Below are 26011 nucleotides of genomic sequence, written 5' to 3'. Positions count from 1 at the left end.
CAAAAGAAATACGATAGAGTGTAGAGTGGCAGTTATTTAAAATACACTTTTCTTCGTAAAAGGATTACGAGAGAAGAGAGAAGTATACTTATGTATACTGTGAGAAATTAGTAAGGTTAGAAGAATATTAACGATACAGATAGATACTATACTTGTACAATAATACTGTTAAAAAATGAAAGTAGAAAAAGATGAAAATAGAAATAAGGATAAGAAGTAATAATAATAAAAATTGTAAATATCTTACAAGTGCGCTTGCAATTTGTTGGGAAGAGCATTCTCTTCCTTTCCACTACCAACCAACCACGCCATGCAGAAGAATGTGGAGAAGTGTAGACAGAAGTGGGTGAAGGATTTAATAAAAAAATGAAACAAGATTGCGTAGTTAAGTGACTGTATACCGACACCATTAATTATTGTCTAATTTTTAAATATTGACAAAAATTATCCGATTCGTATCACTGTCCGATTGTTATAATAATATTTATTGTTATATTTTTATTTTTTTTTTCCCTAATTGATAAATCACTACGATGCATCTATTGAAAATACTAAAATTTTCATCACAATATTCACATTGCGCGCACAGTAATTCGAATCGCGTTTACTCTCAAATTACAAAACCGACACCGATGCAATTCTTATACATCTATAATATTTGCAGACAAACCAGAAAACTCAATTTGCAACAACTGTTCATTTTAACAATTTTACCGACATGTAGTTGTAATAAATTCGATCTCTGATGCATTCAAAAAATCGCCCCTCATACAAAAAAAAATATATATATATATATATTTTGACATATACGGGGACATTCCAATATTATAACAAGTAAACAAATGCTGGATAACAACAGTGCATCGACGATCTTAGATATCCAATAGAAATACGGATTCGAAAAAATACTGTACGACAAAGGCGCGAATGATAAACAAAATTCATTTTCATAACGAAAGGCAATGGAAACAGTACAAAAAAAAAAAGTAAAACAGAAAACACGGAAAACCTCAAGCGAATCAAACAGCTTGCAAACGAACGAAGGTAGTGAAAAGTTCAAAATAAGACGTCGTATAATGTCTACAAAATAATAAGAACTACTGATAGATGTGATCTTACGGTTTTTTTTTCAATTTTACGTTCTTATTTAGTGGCATATTATACGTAAATTGTATACATTTTAATTGCCTCATGTATATATTTCTCTTAAAAAAAAAAAAAAAAAAAGAAAAAACTTAAGCATTAGATAAATTGTTGAAAAAAATTGATACCGTACCTTGCGCTAGCTAATCTTGAGTGCTCCTTGCTCTTCATGGATATGGCGGTGTTTGAGTGACGACACATCACGTATATTGCCATGGATAGAAAGACGAGATTCGCCTGAAAGAAAAAGAGGGTAATAGTTATTCACAGTTCATTCAATGTTTACATATTAAAATGAAGTGTCATTTTGAAAAATATACTTTAAAACACAATTTAGAGCAAAGACTTACCGAGGCCAAGCTTAAACCGAATTGTTCTAGTAGTTTTTAATGAAACGTTGTGTCAGGACACTTACCAGAATAACGAGTATCACGGGCCCCACAAAACTGAAGATGAAATAGTTGTCGGCTCTCAACCAGCAGTAACGATCAGTTCCATAGCTCAGAGGGTCGATGATGCAGGAAATTGCTACTACGAGTAACGGAGCGCCATAAGCGACCAAGTAGTACCATCGAAGTCTGGATTTCTCCGCCTCGAACACTTCGATCAGCATGACGTAAAGTTGAAACCCTGCAAGAAGTGTCGATAATTGAGAGATAAGCCACACAGAAAACGATTTTTGTAGCGCAATGTGGAGTTTTCTGGGATTATTTCACTGGATTTCATCATCCATGAAGTACAGGTCTCACCTTCGAGGAACATCCACGCGAACGCGCAGAGGAAAAAGAAGTGAAGCAATCCAGCGACGACGCCACAAACGATTCTCTGATCAGTTTGACCGATACCACAAACGAAAAGAACCTCAGCTATCAGCAGGCAGATACAGAGGTTCTTATGTATGATCGTTCGATCGGACTGAAAGAGGAACAAAATGGTATTTAGTGAAAATTAGTTCCCGGTGAATCGGTGCCGCGAATATGCTCTGAACCTGAATGACGGTTACCTTGAGTCCGCGGAAAAGTTGGAACGTAAGTATGGCGAGGACGAGGCAAATTACAGAAATTATGCACCCGATGTACGTAATGATTTGAAGAGCGACTTGATGCGCCGTGTCCAATTTAATTGCGTGGACGTCCATCAGTACAGCGAAATTTGTTAGGTGATTGCACTCGCATACGGTGTGGGTGCTGTTGGTGAGGTGAACGTGACATCCTTCCTCGGACCATGCACTGCGGGAATAAAAACGTGTTTGAATTTTCGGTCATAGGTAGACAGAACTGTCTCAGACTTTGAGAAACAGTGCAAGGACGTTATTCTCACTTTATCGTGTAATCCCAAAAGACGCAGCTTGGATTAGTCACGTTTTCAACGGTCAGATGCTTGAAGTATAATTTAACGGGTTCCGACAACTGGATGTGCTTCCCTTTGCCCAAAGACGCCGATATCACCTTGGTGTTCAGTATTCTGGTTGTGTTCTTCGGCCTGAACTGAGAGTCGTCGTGTCCGACTATAGACGAGGTCTCCGCCTGGGGCTGAAGTATTTCTTCGAGCCTGTCAAAGGCCATGAAGACCAAACGGATGATACCGTTGTCACTGTTGTCCAGAAGCGCCCCTTTCGTAAGCTCTACGTGATCGTTGGAGACGGGCCACTCTCTGAGCACCTTTTGGCTCGGAAATACTTCGAGGTTTTTCTCTATATTGCGAGCCTCGAGAATCCTGATCGACACGACTGTGAAATACTCGAATAATTAGTACCAACACCTCACACGACTCCACAAACAAACTCTGGCTACTCACGTATGTTTTCTCCTTTTTGAACGATCGTGTTCTCCTGCTCGTAGGCATCCGCCAGAAGAAAAGCGTTCTCTTCAAGCCCGTTGAGCAGCGATGTGGCAACTCTCATTTGCTCCTGATGGCTCAAATCCTTCCACGAAGGAAGCTGGGTCTTGTCCAACAAGTTGCTACCTGTTATGATAACGCCCTGAAGTAGTTCCCTCACGGCAACCTCTTGCTGTCTGAGGTCGGAGTAGGTCTTCAGGTTGTCCTTCATCTTCTCGGCCATGTTCCTGATGATCTTCGTAGTGATCATCATGTCCCCGCCGTACAGAACCCGGCTGTTATTCGTCACTTGAGACAGCTCGCTGCTTACGCTTAGAATAACGTCACCGTCCTCCACGCGGTTCTCCAACGCCGTCAGCCAGACGGATCGACACTCGCTGAGATCGGGAGTGCCCCGATACCAAACGGCCGTGTCACCCTGATCGACGCACTTCCATCTTGCGATTCCCGTCGCTCCACCAGGGCAGGTTTGTACGGCTACGTCACCCGCCCGCGTCGTGTTCCAGAACAGATTTCTCGCCTTTACCGGCTTGCAAAGGCGTTTCGTGTAGTCTGACCACTGTCCGTTTGAGCTGGACTCCGGCCAGAGGGTGCTCGGAACTGGAGTAATCGTGGTTTATAAGTTATGGAAATAACGACCAGGTTCATTCAGCAAAGAGTAACTCACCGGTTGTTCGACGACTCGTTCGCCACGGGGACAATGTCGTTGGCGAGACTTGGGTCGTTTCAGACATCAATGGAGGAACTGGTGCACCCAGACCATTACCAGGCGATGATGTGTCCTCGTCGTTGTAACCGTCACCGATAATTGCCTTGGACGGAGTCGTCGTGGGACTGTAAGAAGAATCTCTGTTTCATCTCAATTCGACATCCTCAATGATACTCGAGGCAAGTCCTTTCCCAACGACAACGTCGAGGCAAAGGGTATTTCGCGTATTAGACTAGGTGTATTTTTAGAGGATACAACTGCACGAGTAGACGTCTGGCTTGACTTTCTCAAGTACGCAGTTGGGCTCATTACTCTGTTTTGACGTATCCTCAAGCATTACTCAACAGATCGATGATATGAACCATTGCAGAGTTTATATAAAATACGTATCCCAAACTATGAAATTGTCCGAATAAGATAATTCGTAACTCCGGTACCAGGTTCCTCTGATTTTCATAGCATGGTGTCCAGTAAAAAAAAAAAAACGTAACAAATTCAAGGACATTTCCAGGACATTAAAAACAGAATATTTACAGGACACAAGAAAGATTCAAGGACAGTTTCCAGGACTTTTGAAGGGCAAGTAAAATTCAAGGATATTTCCACGACCACCGGTCATCATGGATTGATTTTTCCAAATCCATTTGAACGTGGTCCCGAGTAACCGCTGATACGGGAATGGCAAAAGTCGAGAAGCAACGCCATAACAGAAACAATCGGACACCCTGTGCTCTGAGAAGTATCTGATCGTCCTTGGATACATACCTCGGTAAAGTGGTAGGGATGACGGCTGGCGTCTGTGGTGTCGGAGGCGGTGGGGGCTGAACCGGTGCAGTATTTCTGGAAAATGGCCTGACGGTCGGTTTAGCGGTGCTCCAGACACTCGGCTGCGAAGTTATGAGCCACGGAGGACTGGGTCGTGAAGTGGTGGTGGTTGTTGCGGCTGGAAACATTTTTTTTTTTCAAAATAAATCCAACCGGCAATCGGTTACCCAAAGGTGGATGTTTGGTACCGGCACAAGTGACGTGGGTAATTTTTGGCCATGCTTGCTGAACTTTTATCCAATCCAAGGTGGCCTCAGTTAAGAACAAACATTACGCATAGTCGCGGTTACAATATTATCTCGACGTTGAAATCAACTTTATTGACGGTTAAGAGATGTAATCCAAGAATGAAACGTTTCAGACATTTCGCGAGCTATCTTCAGGGGGCGGAGGAGAGAGAGCTCTCCGCTTTATTAGCCAGGGTTGAACGGATTCGCGATAAGGCAAATCCCCTAAACACCCGACACTTTATGACCCTACACCGTCTTCTTGACGATCACCAGCTCGTGCAGGTATAAGATAAAAAGAGAAACAAAGAACCCGAGCAGTTATCGATAGCTCCGGTAATGCCCGGCTCTTTCGGAACGAATCGGGATCCCGGTTATATATAATACCCTTTATTAATCCTCCTGGCACAGGAGAGGAGTCGAGCAAGTGTGTCCATCACTATTAGCGCCACATCTGACTGCTCCGTAACTTTGATCATTTGGTCGAACCACAGAGCATCTCTCATTTTGTTGCCGCTCGTCAAGAAGATTGCAGTCATGTCAGATGTCCAAATCATAGCATTCGTGTTTCATTATTTTTTCATCAAAGGCAATTACCCACCTTCGCTATTACAACGCGGGAATTGAATATCTCCCGAAATTGTATAGGTGTAATATTGTTTTGTATCTGTCATCAGGAATCAGACTATAGGCAGAGTATTTTACCGAATCATTGTTTAGACGAAACGAAAGTGTTCAACATTGTTTTTTCTATAAAAATTGGAAGTTCAAGAAATTTAACTTAGCCACCAGAGCCACACTTGTTCAATCGTCTCCTGTCGCCGTTAATCATTCAATATAAATGTCTATAAAAAGTCTTAAGGATAGCTTGTACTTACCAGACATGCACTGATAGTGTGCTTCCAAATACTTAAGCGTATTTGGACAAGGATCGCCGAATTGCGAAGTCGAAGCAACGATACTGCAATTCCGTTTTTGATCACACCTGGTCAAGTTGCGGAAGTGGCAAAAAGAAAAAAATGGTTTTTCCATCATTAGACAAGACCGATACACCTTACCGAGTGCACTGCCATGAATGTGTTACAACTGCTTTGCCCGGACCGGAAAAACGATCGTCGAAAATTCTTTTTTCTTTCTACACATCCTGCGATTGGTTGACAAAAGAAAACAAAAAAAAAAAATATTGGGAAGCGAGACACGTCGAGGTCGTTGCTTTTCTCGCAACCTTTGGGGGGTAGGTAGATACGTATAAGATATAAGGGTGGTATCAACCGGCTTCCGTATAGTGAGAGATGGCTGAATACGGGGGGAGCCGACAGGCCATGTTTTGTCTGATTGTGTTGATTGAATTTCCCCGAATTAAGACGAAAAGCCTTCTTTACTGACGGGGCTTAGCCTTGAGCCATAGGTACAGGGATCACCCGGAAGAACTTTATCTACAGCGTATCTCTCCTCTGCAGAAGGTGGATGAAATTGGAATGCACGAATTCCGATTCACGAACCATTTCTCTCTCTCTCTCTCTCACTCTTTTTCTGCACGTTGTTCCACCAACCGTGAAACGGAAACGAAAACGAAAACGAAAACAAGAAGAAAAAGAAGAACGACCACACAGAGAAAAAAAAAATAAAAAAAAAAAAAAAATGTAAAACAACATAAAAAAAGCATAAATAAAAAACAAAAACTGACCTATACAAGAGTACTGTGCTTCTATGTATTTCGTAGTGCCAGGACACGGGTCTTCGAACACATTGCTGTTCACATCCACCGTACAACTCCTTCTTCCGTCGCACCTGTAACCGTCAGTGAAAAAAATCCCTTTGGAAACATTTGACTTTTGACTGTTCAGTGTTCACTTTTTGTCAGCATCTCCCGATCTTTCCCAAACGACTCGGGAAAAGGGGTACTTTTTTTCACGATCTGTGTTATTTATTTATTTTTTCTTATACTTCACAGCTAGGAATCACCGGAGGCGAGTTGTTTCTCGAAATTTGCACCTTTTTTTTTTTTTTTTTTTGCAAAATCGTCGTATACAGCGCAATTTTAAACCCCGAGTTATAGGTTTGGTAACGATGATGCGATTGTACTATTTGTTATTCAAGCTGTAATGATATTAGTCATTTTTTCAAAAGGAAATATGTGCTCTCTATTTATCTCTCTCTCTCTCTCTCTCTCACGGGTCGAAAAGTTGCAAATAGGACAGATTGTTAGTATGTCAACTTTGAAAGCAATCGAATAGTTTTCTTCTTTACATCATCCCTTAAACTCTCTGTTCTCTGTGAATTTCATCACAATACCAAAGTGTAAACGAAGAAGCTGTTCAGTATCAAAGTTCATCTTGAATAAACTCGAGAAATTAACCAATTCGGGGATTCTAGTGCGATACTTGAAAAGATTTGAAAAAAAATTTTAAACGACTTCGAATTATCTAAAGCGAATTTAAATGACTCGAAGCAACAACGTGATATTAATACAGTAAGATTTACAAATGATATTAAGCAGATTCCGCAAAATTTTTTATCAAGTTTGTTCTAAACTTGCTTTTTAGATCCGATATAATCCCTCGAGTGAAATATAAGTTTGTCGCAACATCGGTTCAGTGCATAAAATTATTATGCGAGTACGAAAAAGTTACGTTTGCAATGATGTATAACGATAAAAGCTTTCGGCAAGTCAGCAGGGACGTCGCACGTATTGTTAGTGACAGTTTTGACAAACGGATTAATGGCACAACACAGCATGATTATTATACACAGGAGATATTAATTGCGTAACACACAAGTTTTAGAGTGGTGCCGTCATGGACAGGATAGGGTATCATCATTTTGTCCAGATGTTCAAGTTCTGCAACTGACTCGAGATGATTATTCGACACGTCGAGCAATTTTCATCATTTGAGAATTCAATTCTAAAGGTTTAACTATTGCAAGTAAAAAAAAAGAAAGCGAAGAATATTGTAGGCAGTAGATAAAAATGTTTTTTTTCTTTTTTTTTTTTCATTTTCCCTTATATAAAATTTCCCCGCCGGACGTTTTAGAGTGTAATTAAATCGACGAAATTATTCGTTTGTTTGATTTTCCAAGGGATATTTTTCACACGGATTTACTATATATTTATATGTGGATGCGGCTGCAGGTGAGTTATTCGATCTTGAGTAGTTTTCTTCAGATTCAATGACTCGTTGAAAGGAAGAACAAGGAAAAAAAAAAAAAAAAAAACAAGAAATGTAGAAGATCGCGAAAATTGTTTATCATTGTTTTTCTTTGACTTTTTTTTTCGTTTTTTGAAGGCAGTTATGTTTAGCAGCAGGATAATTCATGGCAGTACAATTGGTAACTTTCAAGTTTAAGATTAAACATTGACAAAAATATGTATTATATATATTTACACAGAAATGTATAAATAAATAAAGTATTATTACGTAAATTATACCGACAAGTGAAAAACTTATTTGCGCAGTTACGATCACGATGAATATGTGATATTTGAAATTAGAAAATGTGGAAAAAAAAAATTCTGAAAATTGAAGCAACACAGTACAATGGGTACAACTGAAAATGGAATTACAACGAATTCGTTGACTGGCCAACGAAAACGATGTAATAACCATTGTTTGCATAGTCAAAGAAATTAAATAACACATTTTGATCGCAACGGTATAAAAACTATAGTTACATATGCTGCTGCCGTGTTTGAGAAAAAAAATTAAAATAAAAAAAAAAAAAAATAATTTTTCCACAGGGAAATCATGCGATATTGGGAGGATTTTGAATGTTGGGAAAAGAGGGGGGGGGACAAATCTGGCAAACTCGCGTCACGGTATTAAAAAGAAAAAAAAAAAAAAAAGTAAAGAAACTTTTCATTTGGTATAACGATTTAATCCCCCAACATAAATATTCAACCTGGCTCAAATCCTTTTCTGTTTGTTTATCAATTTACGTATTGGCTGCAGGTGATTTATACGAAACGCGTTTTATTGATTTATTTATTTAACCATTTCAATTTCTCCCTTCATTTTTTATTAGATATAACAAAGGCAGGTAGGGATCAACGAAATAAAAACTAGTAAAAAAAAAAAAAAAAGCAAAGATGCGTCTTTGCCCACGAGTTCAAAGGCTCTTCTAGCTTCATGGAAAGCAAAACCTCAGGCTTCCACAGAAATTCATTGAGCTTTTACGCGTAACCGATCAAGCGAATCGCCGAAGATCAAGAAAGTTTTTGAGTAGAAACAATTTTTGTCAGCGTTTATACGTTATTTTCGGAAATGAGAAAGGAAATTTTTTATTTTTTTTTCTTATGGCAGACTACATTCGATTTATATACAAGATGTACGTGGAGAAAGAAAAATGGATGATCGAGTAAAAAGAAAAGAAAAAAATAAATAACGACCGGAGTACCGCAACCCTTGACGAGAGTAAATTTATCATTGTAAGTAATCACGTAGAGGAGAAACAAAGAAAGTAAATAAATAAATAATCAAATAAACAAACAAACAAATAAGCAACAAACAAAACGACAGACATTGAAAGACAATACAACAACAAGAGATAGATATCAAATCGTATCGAACAGAAAGCACATAAATATACCAGTATAAACAAACAGTATTTAGCAACAAAAATTGTGAATTAGGACTTCAATTTGTTTAGGGTAAAATTAAAGTGAAAATCAAAAAATAATGAGTGAACATGTCAAACCGCATAGCACAAAAGTCAACCGTCACGTATCGTAACTCGAGTATTATACGAGTTTCGAAATGATCGTGTTGTAACGAAAATAGTGAACCATCACGTATGGTATCTAAGCAGCGGTAAATACAATATGAATCAAATGATGACAACAAAGAAATCAAATCGCCTCACGCTGTAATTTTTTTTTTTTAATTAATCTCTTACTTATATGCAGATTATTGTAATTGAATGAACAATTTTTCCGTTCCTCAAAGTCCAGATTTCTCACGAACTTTGAAACATTGTTCAAGCCCTTCAAGATGAGGGTAAAAGAGATATTAAAAAATTGGAAAAATAAAAACGAGAGAAAAGGGGGGAGCATAATTCGAAGGGAAAGTTATCGGGAGGTGTCTCGTATCTTAAAAAAGAGGTCGATTACAGCAGCATGCACGGGTGACTCGTAGTACATCGTATACGACATAGGGACACAAGGATTCTTTGAATAAATGAATGAAATTAAAAGTGATGAAACGACTCTTTTGCTACAAAGACACTGATAAAATGTCTAAATAAACATCGGTACAACTATATTGAAATTCTGAAAACTTATGATTTTTTGAATAGTTTGAGAAAAAAAAAACTCTTTTCATTTATTTTTTAAAAAGCGTCACCCGATGCATTGAACATGATATCAACTACCGCGGCAGAAACGGTGAATCGATTTGGATTTTTAGAACGGATTAGATCAACAGAATAAGTCACGGTGACAGAGCTCTCTTTGTCTTATATACTCTTGAATCCGCACCGTTCCAGAGGTAAAACGTGCTTCGACGGTTAAACAATTGGCCAGTTTGTAGAACCGTACGAAACTCGTACATCTCTGAGATCCCTCCTCTCTATTTCACCTCTCACTAAAATCTCTCTCTATCTCTCTCAACAATACGCGTAAATTCTATTTCTCCATTCCGACACAATTTCACATCAGATCTGACTTGAAATGATTTTCTTACTTGTCGAAGAGCACTCTGAACGACTTAGTCGACATGCAGTTGACACTCCAGTCCGTGTTCCCGTGCTCGTTGCATATCGTTATCGAATACCGGCCGTAGTTGGCTCTTATAAGGTGAATAAGTTCACCCTCGCCGCACTCGATCGTCAGGGTTTTTCCCTCGCACTCGTAGGCGGCATCGTACCTCTCTGAAACAAAGAAATGAAAATGAAATTAGTTAGGATCAATCATTGGTTTCCACGTTTGGCATATCGCGTGGCGAAAAGCGGTGTGCGAGTGGTAAATGGATCCGGTGAATAACCGAGAAAGTACCGATCGAATCGATCACCTTTTCGAAAAGGCGGCTAACCTACCAAGCGCCAAAGGTGCCTCCTCTAACCAATGGCCCTGAGGCGCAAGGCGAGGAGCCGTCGATAGTCTTCAGGAGTGGGAAAACCGTGGAGGATAGGCAGCAGGAGTAGCAGCAATGGGGGAACCCCAGCTGGATTGCAGTTTACCATTAATGACCGAAAGTAATAATATATCAGAAGGCTCATGGTCTGCCTCCCGCTGGTCTCGGCGGTAAAGTTAAAAGGATCAGCGTATCAACGGGACGTCCCAAATTCCCGGACCTGCTAGGCTTCGAGGCGGCTAGGATATATGCCTCCCCCCCCCCCCCCCCCCCCCCTTACTTATTCACATTCACCGCCGAACTCGGTGTGTGCTGCAGCTTTCACTCGACCGAAGACCCGAGTCTAGACTCCAGACTCCGGACTCCGGAGTGCGGAGTCGAAAGGATCCCACATCCAGAATCTCTTCGACCAGTCGGCGAAACAATCATCCTACTATCCCGACAGCCAGCTTCACCGCATGGTTTCCATCAGGCAAACTTACGCCAGTTTAAGGGACCCGGGTCATCGTGAGATGCAACTATCAGGATAGTCGGACCAGGTTCGGTCACCTTGGTACCAGTTGTGGCGACCATGGTTTGTGATCCAATTGTAGCCATATTCATTAATCGTAATCCGAGTTCGCGGTCGCATGTCGTGAAAATGTGTTTTCATTATCAAGGTAGACTTGTGTCATTTTCAAACAATTTTCGAAGTGTACCGAGTACCAACAACTGGTGTTCCAGGACTTGACCAAAGTCGGATTTCAGTCGTGAATCGGATATGAATCCAACAGATTGACAACAAGTTGAGAAATACGAAACGTTTTCAAAGCTTGGCCACAAATGATGCATCTACCTTAATACCGAAGGTCAAATTATGTCGACGTGCCAACAAGGCTAACGGAATTGTGGCGTCGAAAAGAAATCTATCACGGTTCGAACCGGACTTCGTAACAGGTATAGTATGTGCCTGTAAAACCACAGACAATGATTGTGTGCAATTTAAACGTTGGTAACAATGACCTCGCGATAAAAAGACGATTGTTCGAGGGTCAAACGTGGAGGTACACGTCGATCTGTCTTCTCGAGTAGAGCATGATCGGTTTTCCCCTGTCTTGGCAAACATGAATGATGACATTGGAGACACTGGACCTCCGTTCTCTCGACGATGTCACATCGTCAGGTCGCGTTACTTTCTCGAAGAGACATGTCTAATTTCTTGCAGGACCAACTGCTCTGATCCATCTCTGAAAATCCCCCAACAGCAGACAGTGGCTTTAAAACTTTTCGATCTCCGTAATGATCCGATTCGACAGTGTTTCGAACCGATCGAGAGAGAGAGAGAGAGAATGAAGAAAACGAATATAACGTGGATTCTTCGAAGATTCCTGCGTACGAAAAACTGTCCAAGAGACGAACGGTGGAACAAGGAGTTTGGTAAAATGGTTTTTTCACATTGCTGGTAGATGAGACGAGGTACGCAGATCACTCTTGACGAAGATGAGGCTGACTGGGTGAATGCGTGGTTAAAGAGGTGGCAGGTGTGAGTGTAACGTTTCTATACATGTAACACAGGTACATGCGAGACTTTGATATTTATGAAGATGATGCTTCAACGCCGAGACATACGTCAGGCTTAATAAACTGAGTATAAAAAATGTTTACCATTATGCTCACCGACACAGTAGCGTCAAGGTGTTTTTATAACGCACACCTACACGTTTTAACAAAAGAAAATAACAAGCGAGTCGCATGGTAGCTGCAGGCGCAGCTTATAAGCGCGTTTAGTGACGGGGGTAAAAAAGAAAAAATATTTATTGTTACCTGTGGCCACGAAGAATGTAAATAACAAAAATAAAAAAATGAAATTAAACGAAAAAAAAAAAATCATTGTCGCGTGACGCACATTTTTAAAACCCGCACATTTCTCACCCTCTTGCGGTATTAGTTTATACTCCAACGCGTTGTGGCGATGCGACCGTTGAAAATTACTACCGGCTCGCATTCCGAGCTGTGCAATGTTAGAATTTGAAATAAAAGCAGGGAAAATGTATAGACAGAAACGGAAACGGGGTCGTTTTGCGGTATCCTGAACGATGAAGACATTGTTAACAATTTTTTTTACATTATAAATTACTGCAACGTTTGTACGCAGTAATATTTAGCTGACAATTTCTAGCGGGAAATTGATACACGGATTAATTAACCACTTTAATTGCATCAACGAAACATTTCGCTCACATTATAGGTCAAAGACAATATTATACATGAAAACATGTGTGTAATACTACGTGTAATATGAAATTCATTTCACGATGCGTGTTTATAACAGTTGGTGGATAAATTTTCCCTTCAGGTTCAATTTTAGCCAAATCCTGCACCCACGAGCTTCGCTGGTGATGCAAACTTGCATAGCATTATCGGAAATGCGGAATCTTGCAGAGACGCCATTACGACATAGCTTTTAGATGCGTGATCTGAAGAATGTGTTCTTGAAATAGTAAAACTTTGTCATTTCATTCAGTGAGGAAAATCACGTCAGTAGTAAAATCGGCTATTTGATGACGACTAAATGGTTCGTTCTTTGCTACAATTAAGTGCGCACGCGCAAAATTCAAGAGCATCCGTTTGCCAGGGCTACCAACCATCACGAAGGTAACCTCAAAAATTTTACGAGACTGAAGTTAAGAACTTCATTGTAATGATCCGTGTTTTGGAAAACATATTATTTCGTAATTTTAGGAATCTCTGAAATGCAGTAAACTATAATAAGTCAAAAGTAACGCATATTTTCAAAACTTAGTCACTACAAAATTGCGAAATAGTGATTCCCCCCCCCCCAATGTTTCGTTACGCTAACGTCACTAACTTCAGCCTCATAAAATTTTTACAGCTGTCGTTAGCAGTTGAGTTCAACACCGACAGCTGTCAAAATTTTTGAGGTTAAATATATCGCGACGAACTATCGTCTAAATTTATGACGGTTGGTCGCCCTGAGAAACAATTGCTCTCGGATTGTAGCGCATGCGCACTAAGTCTTAGCAGACTTATCAGACCATTCGTAGGTTAGAAATTCATCCTGTACAAACCGTTGTTCATGGTATTATATGAGGAAATTGTCGACAATCTAGTTTATTCGTCATCGGTAATAACGACAGTAATAATTCTTCTTACTCGCAGTAGTAGCGCGAATCAAACCTTTCAAGAATTCCACCGTCATTTAATTCCGTTTTCCTTCAGTTCCGCATGTACGCAGGAAACATGCGCAAATATACGTGCATATAAAAAATTTCGATTACACGCGAGAGTCGTAAAACGCGCTTCCTGAGGTTTGCACAACACGAAATCCCCGTCCCATGGAATAAAATAGTCGTTCCGAAATCGAAATCCCTTCACTTGTGTTGGAAGTTGTGTATCTGTGTACACGAACCGTAAGTAGGTACACATGTGTACACACATAAGAAGCTATACGCACTGAATCACCACTAGGGTAGGGGACCCTTTTAAAATTTATTCTCGTTTTCTGGGCAGCGCAGATAAGCTAGGATTTTCTGTTTTCTTATTATATTTTATTTTCCTTGGTTATTTTCGTTTTTCATTTTTTTCTTCGATCTTATCCATCCCTACAACTATACACGTTCAATAAGGGTAAATATGGATATCATCTATACTTATACACGCGTATCCCTGTCTTCTTGATTTTTTTATTTTTTTTCTTTCTTACTTTTACTATTTTTCCCGAAAGCTCGAAGGACGGTGGGGGAATCAAATTTTCTCTATCAATGCGACGGCAGCCCCCTCTCAAGCTTTTTCCCGTTTCTCCCTACCACCCCAAAGTTATGCATATAAATATAAGGTTAGCGACCGTGAGATCGATACGCAACGATACGTTTATTATTCCGTGTTTTTTTTTTTTTTTTATTTATGATTTTTTTTTTATCGGTACATCTACGATTATCTTTCGTTTTTTACTACCGTGTAATTGATCCAGTGAAATGAGGAATTGAAATTATCAAGCTGTCTTGTAATCTTTGAGGTTTCTTTTTTTGTTTAATCCATCATCGGATCAGCGAATATTCGGCCAGATTTTATTTATTTTTTTTTCTTCTTTGTCACGTATCTTTCGTTTCTCCCGATAAGTTTACGTTTATCGCATCCGACGCTTCACCTCCCCCCCACCCCCCCAGAGCATGGGATCCAGATCGCGAAGGCTGGCGCATACGGGAATGGCATATACCTAAGTCTGCATAACACTGATTCCGGAGGTGGCAGCAGCCATGGTATGAAAGGGGGATTGAAGGGGGCGGCGGCGGCGGCGGCGGCAAGGGAACGCCGGCAATTCCATATCGGAGGCGAAGATCGCATTGTCACTTCCTCGCTTTTTTGGCGTCGCCACACTAAATCGTACCTCTCGCAACACACAATGGCGACGCGTTTCGCGGTTCCCCTTCTCCTTCTTCTTCTTCTCCTCCTCCTCCTCATCCTCCTCCTTCATCCTTATTTCTTCCACGTCCTCGTCCTCGCGTCCTGCCGCGACTTTCCTCTTTCAGAGTTTCACGGCATGAACGCGAGGTGAACATGAGGGTGGAGAGGAGAGGAGAGGATAAAGGGAGAGGAGGTGAGGATAGAATCCTGGGCAAAGTCAGCGATTTCCGGGTCGTCTGTGTAACAGTTTTGCTTCGGTTACAATGTTATACCTATAACTCTCTCATGCATACATACCGCAAGCGTTACATGCCGACGAGTGACGTAGCTGCATTAAATTCCTCAAACCCGATGCGGATACGCCACCAGGGGGTATAAAATAAATTTCATGAATATTAATCGCGATAGAATTTTATCCACCATACGTGCATATCCTATCTGTACGAAAAGTCTTTAATAAAAAAAATATAAAACGATAAAAAAAATCGGAAGGAACGTCAACGTTCAAATCCATTATACTCAATGCGCACGATGAGAAAAGTGTTCTTTTTTTATTTTTTCTCTCTTTTTTTTTCTAATTCTCCCTTGCCGTAGAATGGTAATTGTCTTGAGCTTTCCCAAAACGGCACCAAATCCTTATCAAAACTTTGACGGAACACTTGATACGGATATTAAAATTATTCTTCAATTTGACAATAATTTTAAAAGAGGGGATGAAGACATGTGATATCAATTTGCAAATCCACGAATGCATATTCTGTTTGATTAACTAATTTTGTGCAATGTTTTGATACCGAGGTGAGAAACACATGGAACAAATGTCAACAATGTTATGGTTAAAGAAAGAAACAAAAGTGTAATAAAAAATATGAAACCAATCTTGACAGATTGAATATTTCGCACCAGTTTTTTCACGCCTCAAGCCTCAGCATGTAAGCATCGCTTTTACCTATATTGTACTTGTTTTTATTCATGCTTGTGTGTTCCTTTTTTTTTTTTGTTTTGTTTTTGTTACTTTGTTGTTTTTTTGTTTTTTGTTCATTGTTCTCCACAAGCTCCTTCCCCCGTTTTTCCCACCCTCGTGTGCCGTTTCTCTTTCCTCTTTTCATCCCATTCTCCGCTCTTCCTTTAGTTATTTTTTTTATTATTATTATTTTTTTTTTTTTTTGTTACACCACCTCGGTATAATGGAACTCGAGTGATAGATTGGCGCGCGGGGGTGATGTCGGGGCGTTTCACTAGCTGCCTGGTATATATCCTACAGCGTGAAGAAATGAAGAGAAGAAAGGAGGGAGGGAGGGAGGAAGAGGATTGCTCGTTGCAACGCGGCACAACGGCCTCTCCGCAAAAGAGGGTGAGGAAGAGAAGAAGAAGAAGAAGAAGAAGGAGAAGAAGAAGAGGAAGAAGAGGAGGAGGAGGAAGAGGAGGAAGAGCGAGTACCCAGCCAATGCCCTCATCGCGGTCGGCCTGAAAACCGCTAGTCGATATTTCACCGAAGCTGCTTACTTGGTACATATATACGAGGAAGAAGATAAGAGGGGCTTTCTGTGTGCAGTCTCAAGTGCAGTTCGCCTCCTTTGGTCCCCCCCCCCCGCCCCTCTCCCCCTTCCGCGACACCACCGCCTTATTTCGTTTACATTTCATGCCTCTGCTAAACGTTTCCAGCTCTCGTCGTTCTCGAACAAGAGAAACCCCAATTTATAACGAAGCTGATGTTGGTAAAACGCTAACGTGACGAAATGTTGGGGGGAAAGAAAAATTATTATTTTGCAATTTTGCGGTGATTTTTTTTTTTTTTTTTTTGTGGCAGCAAAGTTTACAAGATTCACTACGTTTCAGATGTATATCCTACAATTGCGACGAGATGTTCAATTACCTTACCAACTTCAGCCGCGTAATTTATACCCCACGATGTCATGATTCACACGCGATTTAGAAAAAAAAAAAGTAATCTAATTTTCGCGTTCCAAATCGTTTGAAGAAAAGATTTCGAGTGTCATGGAATTCGAATTAAACGGGTCTTGGTCGCAATGGGATTGTAGAATCAGGATCCATCAGATCAGATCTCTGAATCTTCGTGTGATTGACCTCAGGCTGATGGTTCCAAAACAAAAAACCACCCCCCCCCTCCAAAAAAAAAAAAAAACCCTGAAGAGCTTGTCAGAATTTAGGATGTAAAGTAAATTGACACTGATTTTTTGAGCCTAGAGACTAAAAGCATGCTTCGCGTTCCTCTTTCTCTTCTTCTTCTTCTTCTTTTTCGTCTTCATCTTTCGATTCTCGATAACGATGATGAAACGCGCATCGCGAAAAGAGCTTATAATATCGATGGATAAAAGCGGGGATCGATTAGATAAACGATTCGTCCCGTTTCCCCCTGTACATTCATAGTTTCCGTAGTGATTTGCATATGGTGATTAGGTTCGATTATCAGGGCGAGGATAAGGTGCCGCGATTTTCGTAGCTTAAAGCTTCCGGGAATCACCGCGGCTGATCCAAAGTTAGGCATTCTCCGCTCGACTCGTTCGCTTCCCTTCCCATCTTCCACCACCCCTTCCTACGTCTCTCGAAATACGTTTCGCAACTGCAAAATTGACCTGGTGGGCATTGAACCGTTGCCGTTTTCGTCGCGAATCACCCTGCAGAGAATATAGAGTTTTTTTGGATGGGGAGCAACCTTTGCCATTGAAAGCACAGTTCACCCGCCCGACCGGCCGAAGCTTCGATCCAATTTTTCACGCCTATCCTTCGTTCCGATATATCTCTTGAAACTAATCGTCCTTCCGCGGAAGGACGACTGCACCGCGTACACGGATGAGTTTCAAAACGTTTCACAATCATTTTTTACAACCCTGTTGACGAGTCGTTACGGATGATGGTTCTTTCTCATTTCGTTCTAATTGCCTAACATTCACCGAATTACAAGTGTCTCGGGATCATTGTTATCACCGTAGCAAATGAACGAACGTTATCGGACTCGATCGACGTTTCGATTCGGTAGCGTTCATTCAGGGGTCGTTCGATAACAACCAACGAGTCAACTAACGACCGCTGCCAAAATTTTCCACGTCATCTTCTCACTTTTGACGGTATTTCTGTCCTTGCGGCAGTTAGGTGCTCGTTATAATTTTACAACGTTGAAATCGTCGCTGCAGGTTTTCGGGTGACATTTGCTTGATATTCTTCATCCTACCGGCTAGACGACACGCTCGTTTTCATCTAGCTGCGCGAACCAGGCAACTCCGGAAGTTACGTTCTCAGTGACGGAGGGTTAGGAAATGAGCCACATTAAAGGGCGTCGTTTCATTTACCCCCAACGATCCCAGTGGGCAGTCGAATACGCGAGTTATTCAAGTGGTACCGTCCATCTTCCGGCAGTTCGTAAAGGCGTCTTTTCTCTCCTTCCTTTTCCGCTCTCGGTTTTCCCATCCACCAAGAGCTACATATATGTATGAGGATTTTCCCAGCGTTCCCCGTGCTTCTCTTTTTGTTATTCTACTTATTCTTTTCGTTTTTTTTTTCTTCTTCTTCTTCTTCTTCGCAACCGTGAAACGGGAAGGAAGATGGACGACGACGACGACGGCGATGACGATAAGAGGGAAGAAAATTTCATCGCAACGGGAAACAATCGAACGTCACTTAGCTACGCCACCGTCTCGCGACCGTTAAAAGTTTAGTAAAAAGACTAGGATGAAAATATTCTCGCGGAACTGGAATTTAATGACAGTTACAGGTACCGTTTCACATTTATTTACATAACATTACACGTATCTACACTGCGGTAAGAATTTAGATTTTAAAAATTCCCGCTGCGGACTTTTGCGGAACAATTTTTCAAGGTTGATTCGGAAATTTTTTGAAAGATAGTGTCTAACTATCGGATAGTTAGACACTGCCACTGAACCGTAGCGAAAATTTAATGCTTGTGCAATGATAAATTGACGTTAAAGCCTTGTTTAACTAAAAAAGTACAGTAAACCGAATAAACTGATTTTGCATTGCAATTGCCAAAAAAGGATCGACGATAGCGCAAAATGGTTACGCGTACCTCGTTTTTCATAATTCCAACAATATTCGAACAGTTTTTTTAACGATACTTGTTTTACTGAATTTTTCTAGTTACTGTAACAAATGAAATTTTTCCCAGTGTACGGAAACATTTTTTACAGTGTACAAAAGTACGGTGTGAGAAGAAGATGACGAGCAGTGTTGATTAAAGTGTACCTCAGTTTCATCGTGACTCTTATTGTTAAGAGTTTGACAAACAGGTATACAATTTCATTCTACACTTGGTCCGAGATTCCTATATTGATCGGCAACGACAGTACGAGATGAAGAAAAATTGAAAGAACATCATCTTGAAGAACGTTTGATCCTGAAGCAGAAGGATAATGCGGAAAAGTGACAAGGAAGAAGGTATCCCAGGTCGATATCTCCGATTAGATTTCTTTTGTAACATGTTACAGTAGACTAAAAACTAAGCGACATGTATTTTTTTTTTTTTTTTAATCTGCCACCAAAAACTTTAAGGGGGCTTAAACCACTCTCCAAACTAAGGAATGTCAAGGGACGAATTGGCAGTTTCACCCGCAAAAAAAATTATAATTTTTAACCAATCCAACCGGAAAAGTTTTCTCATAACGTGAAATGAAAAATGTAATTTTCTCAATCTATAAAAAAAAAAAAAAAACCTTCCTTCCTTGAAATGTCTTACTTCGGAGGTCGGTTTCACCCCTTTCAAGTGTTTAATTGCAGATAAAAAGAAAAAAAATAACTACGTGTAGCTTAGTTTCTAGTCTATCAAAACATGTTACAGAAGAAATCAAATCGCAGATATCGACCCGGGATACCTTCCTTGTAAGACAACCGGCCGAACTTGTTTCCGAACTGCGAGTGAACAAGTAAGTAAGTATAAACTGGTCGTGTTGAATGTATAAGTTTAACCTACTTCTAGGAAGATGTATAATAAGTACGAAGAGGAGAAGGGTCGGTAAACTATCTCAAAGTGTCGTTAAGAAGTCATTCGTTATTCGAAGGTTCCGCACGGGGTGGTCGGTCCTACAGAAGGTGATATAACAGCTAGCTATGCCGAGAGAGAGAGAGGGAGAGAGAGAGAGAGAGAGAAAGAGAAAAAGGATAGGGTGTGCAGGGTGTACCTTCGACATCCTTCGTCACGACGTCGTCCGAAGTAGATAAGCGTTAAAAATCCCTCCCATCCTCCTCATCCCCCCCCTCCTCTCTTTGCTCCCAGCCCCCACCGCCCTTCACCCCAAAGTCAGACGGAGGCACCCCCAATTATTTCCACGTCAATTGTCAAGAGAATCGTGTCGCCTCGGCTCGGTTGGCCCGTGCAGATCTCAACTCGACTCTCGACGTCGAGTCAAGTCGAGTCAAGTCAGCAAGTTCTCAAGCTCTCCCTTCTCTCCCTTCCCCGCCCCTCTAACTCCCCCCTCCCCACGTTGCCAGCCGCGACGTTCCGTATACCTCTCCTTTGTCTTTTCTTACCCTGACAACAAAACGCGGGGACTGGAAGGAAGCAAGGAAGGAAGGGCGGGAGGGAGGGAGGAACGGTGGGAGGGTGGATGAAATTCGGGTGATGGAACTCAAATTGCCCTCATTCTTACCCCCTCCCCCAGCGTTGCCAGCGTTGCTCGAATCTCTTAGCTCATTTCCTACCCTTACCCTCATTCACCCCCACCCCCCGCCCCTCTTACCCCATAACGGTGATAAATTTTTTAAAAAACAAGTTGTAGCGAGAAGAAAAGGAATTCAAAATTTTATGAAAAAACAATTACAGTGTGATAAGTTTAGACTTGAACGAAAAACTATAGCTTTGGATGCAAAAATTAAAACAGGGTTTTTTCAGCTATACACTGAGAGATATTTTTAGTTCCGTTTACCGCTCGGTTCTTTAACTATTTTCATTTTTTACCACAATCGAAAAATATAGTTTCAGGTATAAAATGAAAATTAGTTTTCTACCTGTTACCGAAAAGTCTAGTATCCGTTACTATTCTTTCTCATTGCGATCACTGTTGCTATATTTTTTTGCAACTGTTGCGACAATTTGATGCTCGTGAAACCGAAAATTCGTATCAAAGTCTTGTTCAGTTGTATAAAAACAAATTTGTTTCAAACTCGATTATTTTCATTCCAATGTATGTATTTCGTCCGTTACTGTAGCGTATAAACTTACGTATACGACGATTGTGACGATGATAATAATAGCGTGGTAATCCGACATGCGTTATAACAATAAATAATAATGATAGTAATAATAACAACAACAAAACCCTGGATACAGAATGGAGGCATAGGTGTCTCTAATTATTAGTTCGTGCAAAGGTGTGGCGCCAGATCGAATCAAGAGTTCGCATGTGAAAACTCCATAAGCAGTTTGTTCCCGTGGCTTTACTATTTTCTATGTTTATTTTTATTACTAGTTTCACAATTTTTGTTCGAATTTCAATTTTTTCTCTTTTTTTTATTCAGCTCTTGCTATTTTTTTTATTTTTTTTTTACTCTTCTCCGCGGTAAACCGGACGTACGATAAAATTGCATGTATAATACAACTGCACGCGGTTGTTAATAGTACAATTTTTTTAAATGTCAATCCAACAAAGTGAAACGAAAAAAAAATAAAAGTCAGGATAACGATGATAGCAATAATTTCACCTCGCACGAGAGAAGATAGGCAGATAATTTTCATCGTGTGACAGAAGCTGCGGTTATTTGATAAATATTACAGGTACGTAGGTTTGCTTGATAATGATAAACTACAAATATAAATTGAACAAATTCAAATAACGTGTCTATAGGTGTACATATTTCGATTTTTCGCAAATCGAGAAAAGAGAGAGAGAGAGAGAGAGAAAACAACAAACGCGGACAATGAATAAATTGTAGTATTGGTCGTTAGTTTAACACGAATCGAAAGTTTGGAAAGGATACGCGCTTTTTCAAGCTCTTGTATTGACGTCGATTAGTAAAATTATTTGATAATTATTAAAGATAAAAAAAAAAAAAAACGCGGGTGGGGAGAAGAGACAAGACAAAGGAAAGACGAGCGAACGAAGTTTCCTTTTGGTAATACAATACTGTTAAATTGACAAAGTTGTGTCAGGTTATGATAGGCTGTCTGAGAATGCCATCTCGTCTCAACTCTTCTCCGCTCTGGCGTAACTCAATGTGTATGTATATACAGATATACACTTGTACATTCACTCTAAAGAGGAGGAGGAGGGGAAGAAGAAGAAAAAGAAGAAGACCCGGTAAGGGGGAGGGATAAAGTTAACGTCGTCGTCGAAACTTGTAAATTAGCGGAAATTGAGGCTCGCCCGAGAACCTTTCGAAACGAATATCACTTTGTTCGACAACAACGGGGCACAACAACGACGAATTTTACGAGGTGGGATGAGAGATAATGAGAGACAGAGAGAGAGAGAGAGAGAGAGAGAGAGAGAAAAGAGGGAGAGTGAATTGTTCGTTATCAGCTGTAAGATGTATATATACACCGGTTGTCTCCCCACGCAGTTCGAGCGGACCAAGAAGCGAAAAGGAAAGAAGAAGAAGAGTAAAGAAGAAAACAACAAAAATGCAAAAAAAAAAAAAAAAAATAACATGCGTTTTATAAAGCGAGATGACAATCTTACTGTCGTGATCGTTTGCATCGTGTCGAAATTCATAATTTTTTTTTCTCCGTTTGTACACACAATATAAAAAAAAAAAAAAAAAAATAGAGACACTTCGAATGAAAAATCAACAACGAAAGTATTTATTGTACGGTTAGCGTTCTAAAATCTCTATTTTCAAATATGTATTCCGACATATGTTTCCGGCCACCCGGTACGTGCGGAGGATATGAGGGAAAACACCCGTCTCATACTAGTTGGAAATCCAAATTCTATATTTAGGAATATTTACATGTTAGGGAGGTTCTCGTTTTACCTTGGTGAGAGCATAAGCAGGAGAGAGAGAGAGAGAGAGAGACAGAAATAGAGGCAGAGTCCGGAGGGAAACCGTACCACCATGCTATCTGCATACATACATGGGTAATGGTATAAGGCGTGTAAGGGTACACACCCCTGTATAATGTGTCTTTGGACCGATGCATAATGCATAGTTTGCACCCTTTTTTGGTTTACCTTCCGTCTACTTTCGTTTTTTTCGTCTTCTTTTTCGCTTTTTTTTTTTTTTTTGCCACTTATTCACACTTTTTTCGTCTATTTCGATAATATAACGACGATGCGATGGACGCCAGACTCCCCGCATCCTGTCTCTCGGACCACTAACGACGATACGATACTGAAATTTTTCTCTTCTCCGGAGGATAAAGAAAATGGAAAAATAACCACCCTCAGATATTGTACAGAAGGGAGGAATTTTTTCCGAATGTTGCAGAATAGTTGCGTATAAGATATCGAAGAATACGAATCCGAAGGTTGTAACTAAAAAAAAAAAATTAAAAAAGATTGTATTACGTAAGCATATGCGAGGATAATCTAAGAAATAAAAAAAAAAAAAAAAAAGAGCAAGTAACATCGAAGGAATGAAATAAAATCTCCCGGCAGATAACGAAGGCAAATCAAGATTATGCATGTACCTAACGTTGATACAAATATATACAGTATATACATGCACCTTACGTGCATGCATTCGAACCACACTTGTTCACCCGTATAAGTAGACGGTAAAAGAGATTGTAAAAAGTGTCACGCATCCAGTCGAGGATTATCTCAGCTAATTAATTATACCTATTGCAATTACCGGTCTTCTTACCTACAAGCAAAAGCGAAGTGGTTCTACCGACCGTCCGCCTTAGCCTGTATAAGCAGAGTCTAGTCTCTAGACTGTCCATCCAGATGCAGAAAGCTGCAGCCACCAGCAGTCTGGTTAGTCGCTGCCATACGTACAATAGGAGCAAAAGTGCGAGTCGGGTTCTTTTTTTGTCTTTTTTTTTTTAGTGTGTTTATTCTTTTGCAAGATAACAGTAGCAAGACCAACCAGGATCGGCTGCTGCACCGGCAGCTATAATGCTGCCCAACTGCTGCTACAGCAGCAGCAGAAGCCAAGGAATGGAGCTTATCTCTTTCTAATTAATCGAAACCCTCTGAACCTCTGTGCGCAGTTTCTTCTTCTTCTTCTTCTTCTTCTTCTTCTCGTCCTTCCCTCTCTCGAGTACCAGAACTTGACAATTAACGTGGGTATACTTGATTAAAAAATCGCGTGCGCGTTCATCGTTCGATGGTTCCAAACTCTAGTCGTTTATACAGCTGCAACTACCAATGAGACCGAGAAAATTCATGAAGAATGATCATGCCGTAAGTATGCGTTCGAAGTTTGATCGTAGGTTAGGACTCATCAACGGATATACACTGCACTTGGAACGGCTAATTACCAAGCTCCGTGTGACTCTTCAAGACCTGATCATCGGAGCTTTCGACCTTTCCGTTAAGTTTTATGGATGGAAATTTCACACCATGATCACTGTGCCGAGTTCTCTGGTAGTATAAACATGTTAGAATCGAGCCCTGTAAGATCGGGAGCCGTTTTTCCTATACCGCATATAAACCAAGTCGTATAACGTTGGGGTCCCATTTTCCTTGGAATTAGATTACGGCCTTCTATTGATCAGCACTGAGCCAGGGATGTTGAGGGGAGGAGAAGGATGAAGAGAGAGAGAAAGAGAGAGAGGGAGGACATCGAGGTACACAAGGTAAATGCGGTGAAACTGGTATCAGTGATCGGTGCAGTACTGACAACAGCAGTTAACGTTTCAAAGCCCGACTATATACAAGGCGAGGTGAGGCGAGGCTTCTCCTCTCCTCTCCTCTCGCCTCGGTCCTGTTTCAGACTCCAGGGAACGGTGGGTAGGTGCAGGGATTCCGACGGGCTGCACTTGGTTGCCCAATGAACGCGTATAGATACAATCGACAAATGGATTGACCGACCGTGCTGCGCCGATCCGGCGCGTTATCTAAATTCTAGAAAGCAGAATGTATCTATTTAACTCAGCGGCGAAGAAATGGAGGATGAGGAGGATGAGCACGATGCGGAGGAGGAGGAGAGGAGGAGGAGACATGGGTAAGTGACCCACGAGCATGAGCAAAGTGCTTTTTATCCGATCATTTATTATACCTACCTACCTGCCTACTACCAGCCTTCTTCTTTTCAACACACCCAGGCACAGGTATATAATGTACATTATATGTATACATACTCCAAGTTCCAAGATCTCGCGTGATGGCGCAACAGCGGGCGGCTTAAAGTGTATTCCGACATCATACGTGCACACAATCCAGTTTCACTCCTCATTTTCCACGCTATTCTTTTGGGTCACTCACTGTGCCCAGAAAGGGTTGAAGTCAATTCATACGCATTTGAAAAGGGGACGGTTTTCGGGAAGGGGTTGTTTACGCAAGGTTAATGCCTTCTTTTTTCAATCGCTCTCTATCTCTCTGTGGCGTCTCATAGTCTCGAGTAACAGCTGCAATTTAATAACGTTTTCAAGTGCGTCGAGGAGATACAACGGCAACGATCTTTAAGAGGCATTCGAAGTAAAAACTGTTGTCGTTGGCAGAAGTATTTAAGTTGAAAAGTTTCGGAAAGGGGGAAAAAGAACTTGAAGAGAGCACCAGGAATACAATTAGTCCAAACACTTTTCACGCCAGAAGACATCCAACGAGTGATAGACACTTGACTTTGAAGACAAAGGAAACCAAGTGGTTTGAAAATCGAATTCATCCTTGTTCATTACTTCTCTCCTTGTTCTCTATATTTCCATGAACCTTTACCAG

At 40.7% G+C, this 26011-nt stretch overlaps 1 protein-coding gene across 10 annotated transcripts in view; it reads right to left on the bottom strand.

Moving 5' to 3' along the window:
- LOC124305108 (latrophilin Cirl) overlaps nt 1-26011 on the bottom strand; it is a 238570-nt gene that overhangs the window by 6439 nt on the left and 206120 nt on the right. For 6 of the 10 annotated variants that reach the window (XM_046764157.1, XM_046764156.1, XM_046764155.1 and 3 more), the window contains exons 3-13: nt 10422-10608; nt 5622-5728; nt 4457-4634; nt 3650-3816; nt 2941-3582; nt 2464-2872; nt 2147-2372; nt 1893-2058; nt 1559-1773; nt 1277-1380; nt 248-292 (exon numbers count right to left, since the gene is read on the bottom strand). In XM_046764157.1, coding sequence (XP_046620113.1) covers nt 248-292; nt 1277-1380; nt 1559-1773; nt 1893-2058; nt 2147-2372; nt 2464-2872; nt 2941-3582; nt 3650-3816; nt 4457-4634; nt 5622-5728; nt 10422-10608 — 2446 coding nt within the window. Of the gene's footprint in view, nt 1-247; nt 293-1276; nt 1381-1558; nt 1774-1892; nt 2059-2146; nt 2373-2463; nt 2873-2940; nt 3583-3649; nt 3817-4456; nt 4635-5130; nt 5202-5621; nt 5729-6430; nt 6535-10421; nt 10609-26011 lie in introns of those variants that run through there. The other 4 variants (XM_046764158.1, XM_046764159.1, XM_046764162.1 and 1 more) reach the window with 4 other exon arrangements.

This window comes from Neodiprion virginianus, chromosome 5, assembly GCF_021901495.1.
Source record: "Neodiprion virginianus isolate iyNeoVirg1 chromosome 5, iyNeoVirg1.1, whole genome shotgun sequence".
Classification (NCBI taxonomy): Eukaryota; Metazoa; Arthropoda; class Insecta; order Hymenoptera; family Diprionidae; genus Neodiprion; species Neodiprion virginianus.
This window is presented reverse-complemented; position numbering and strand designations above follow the sequence as displayed.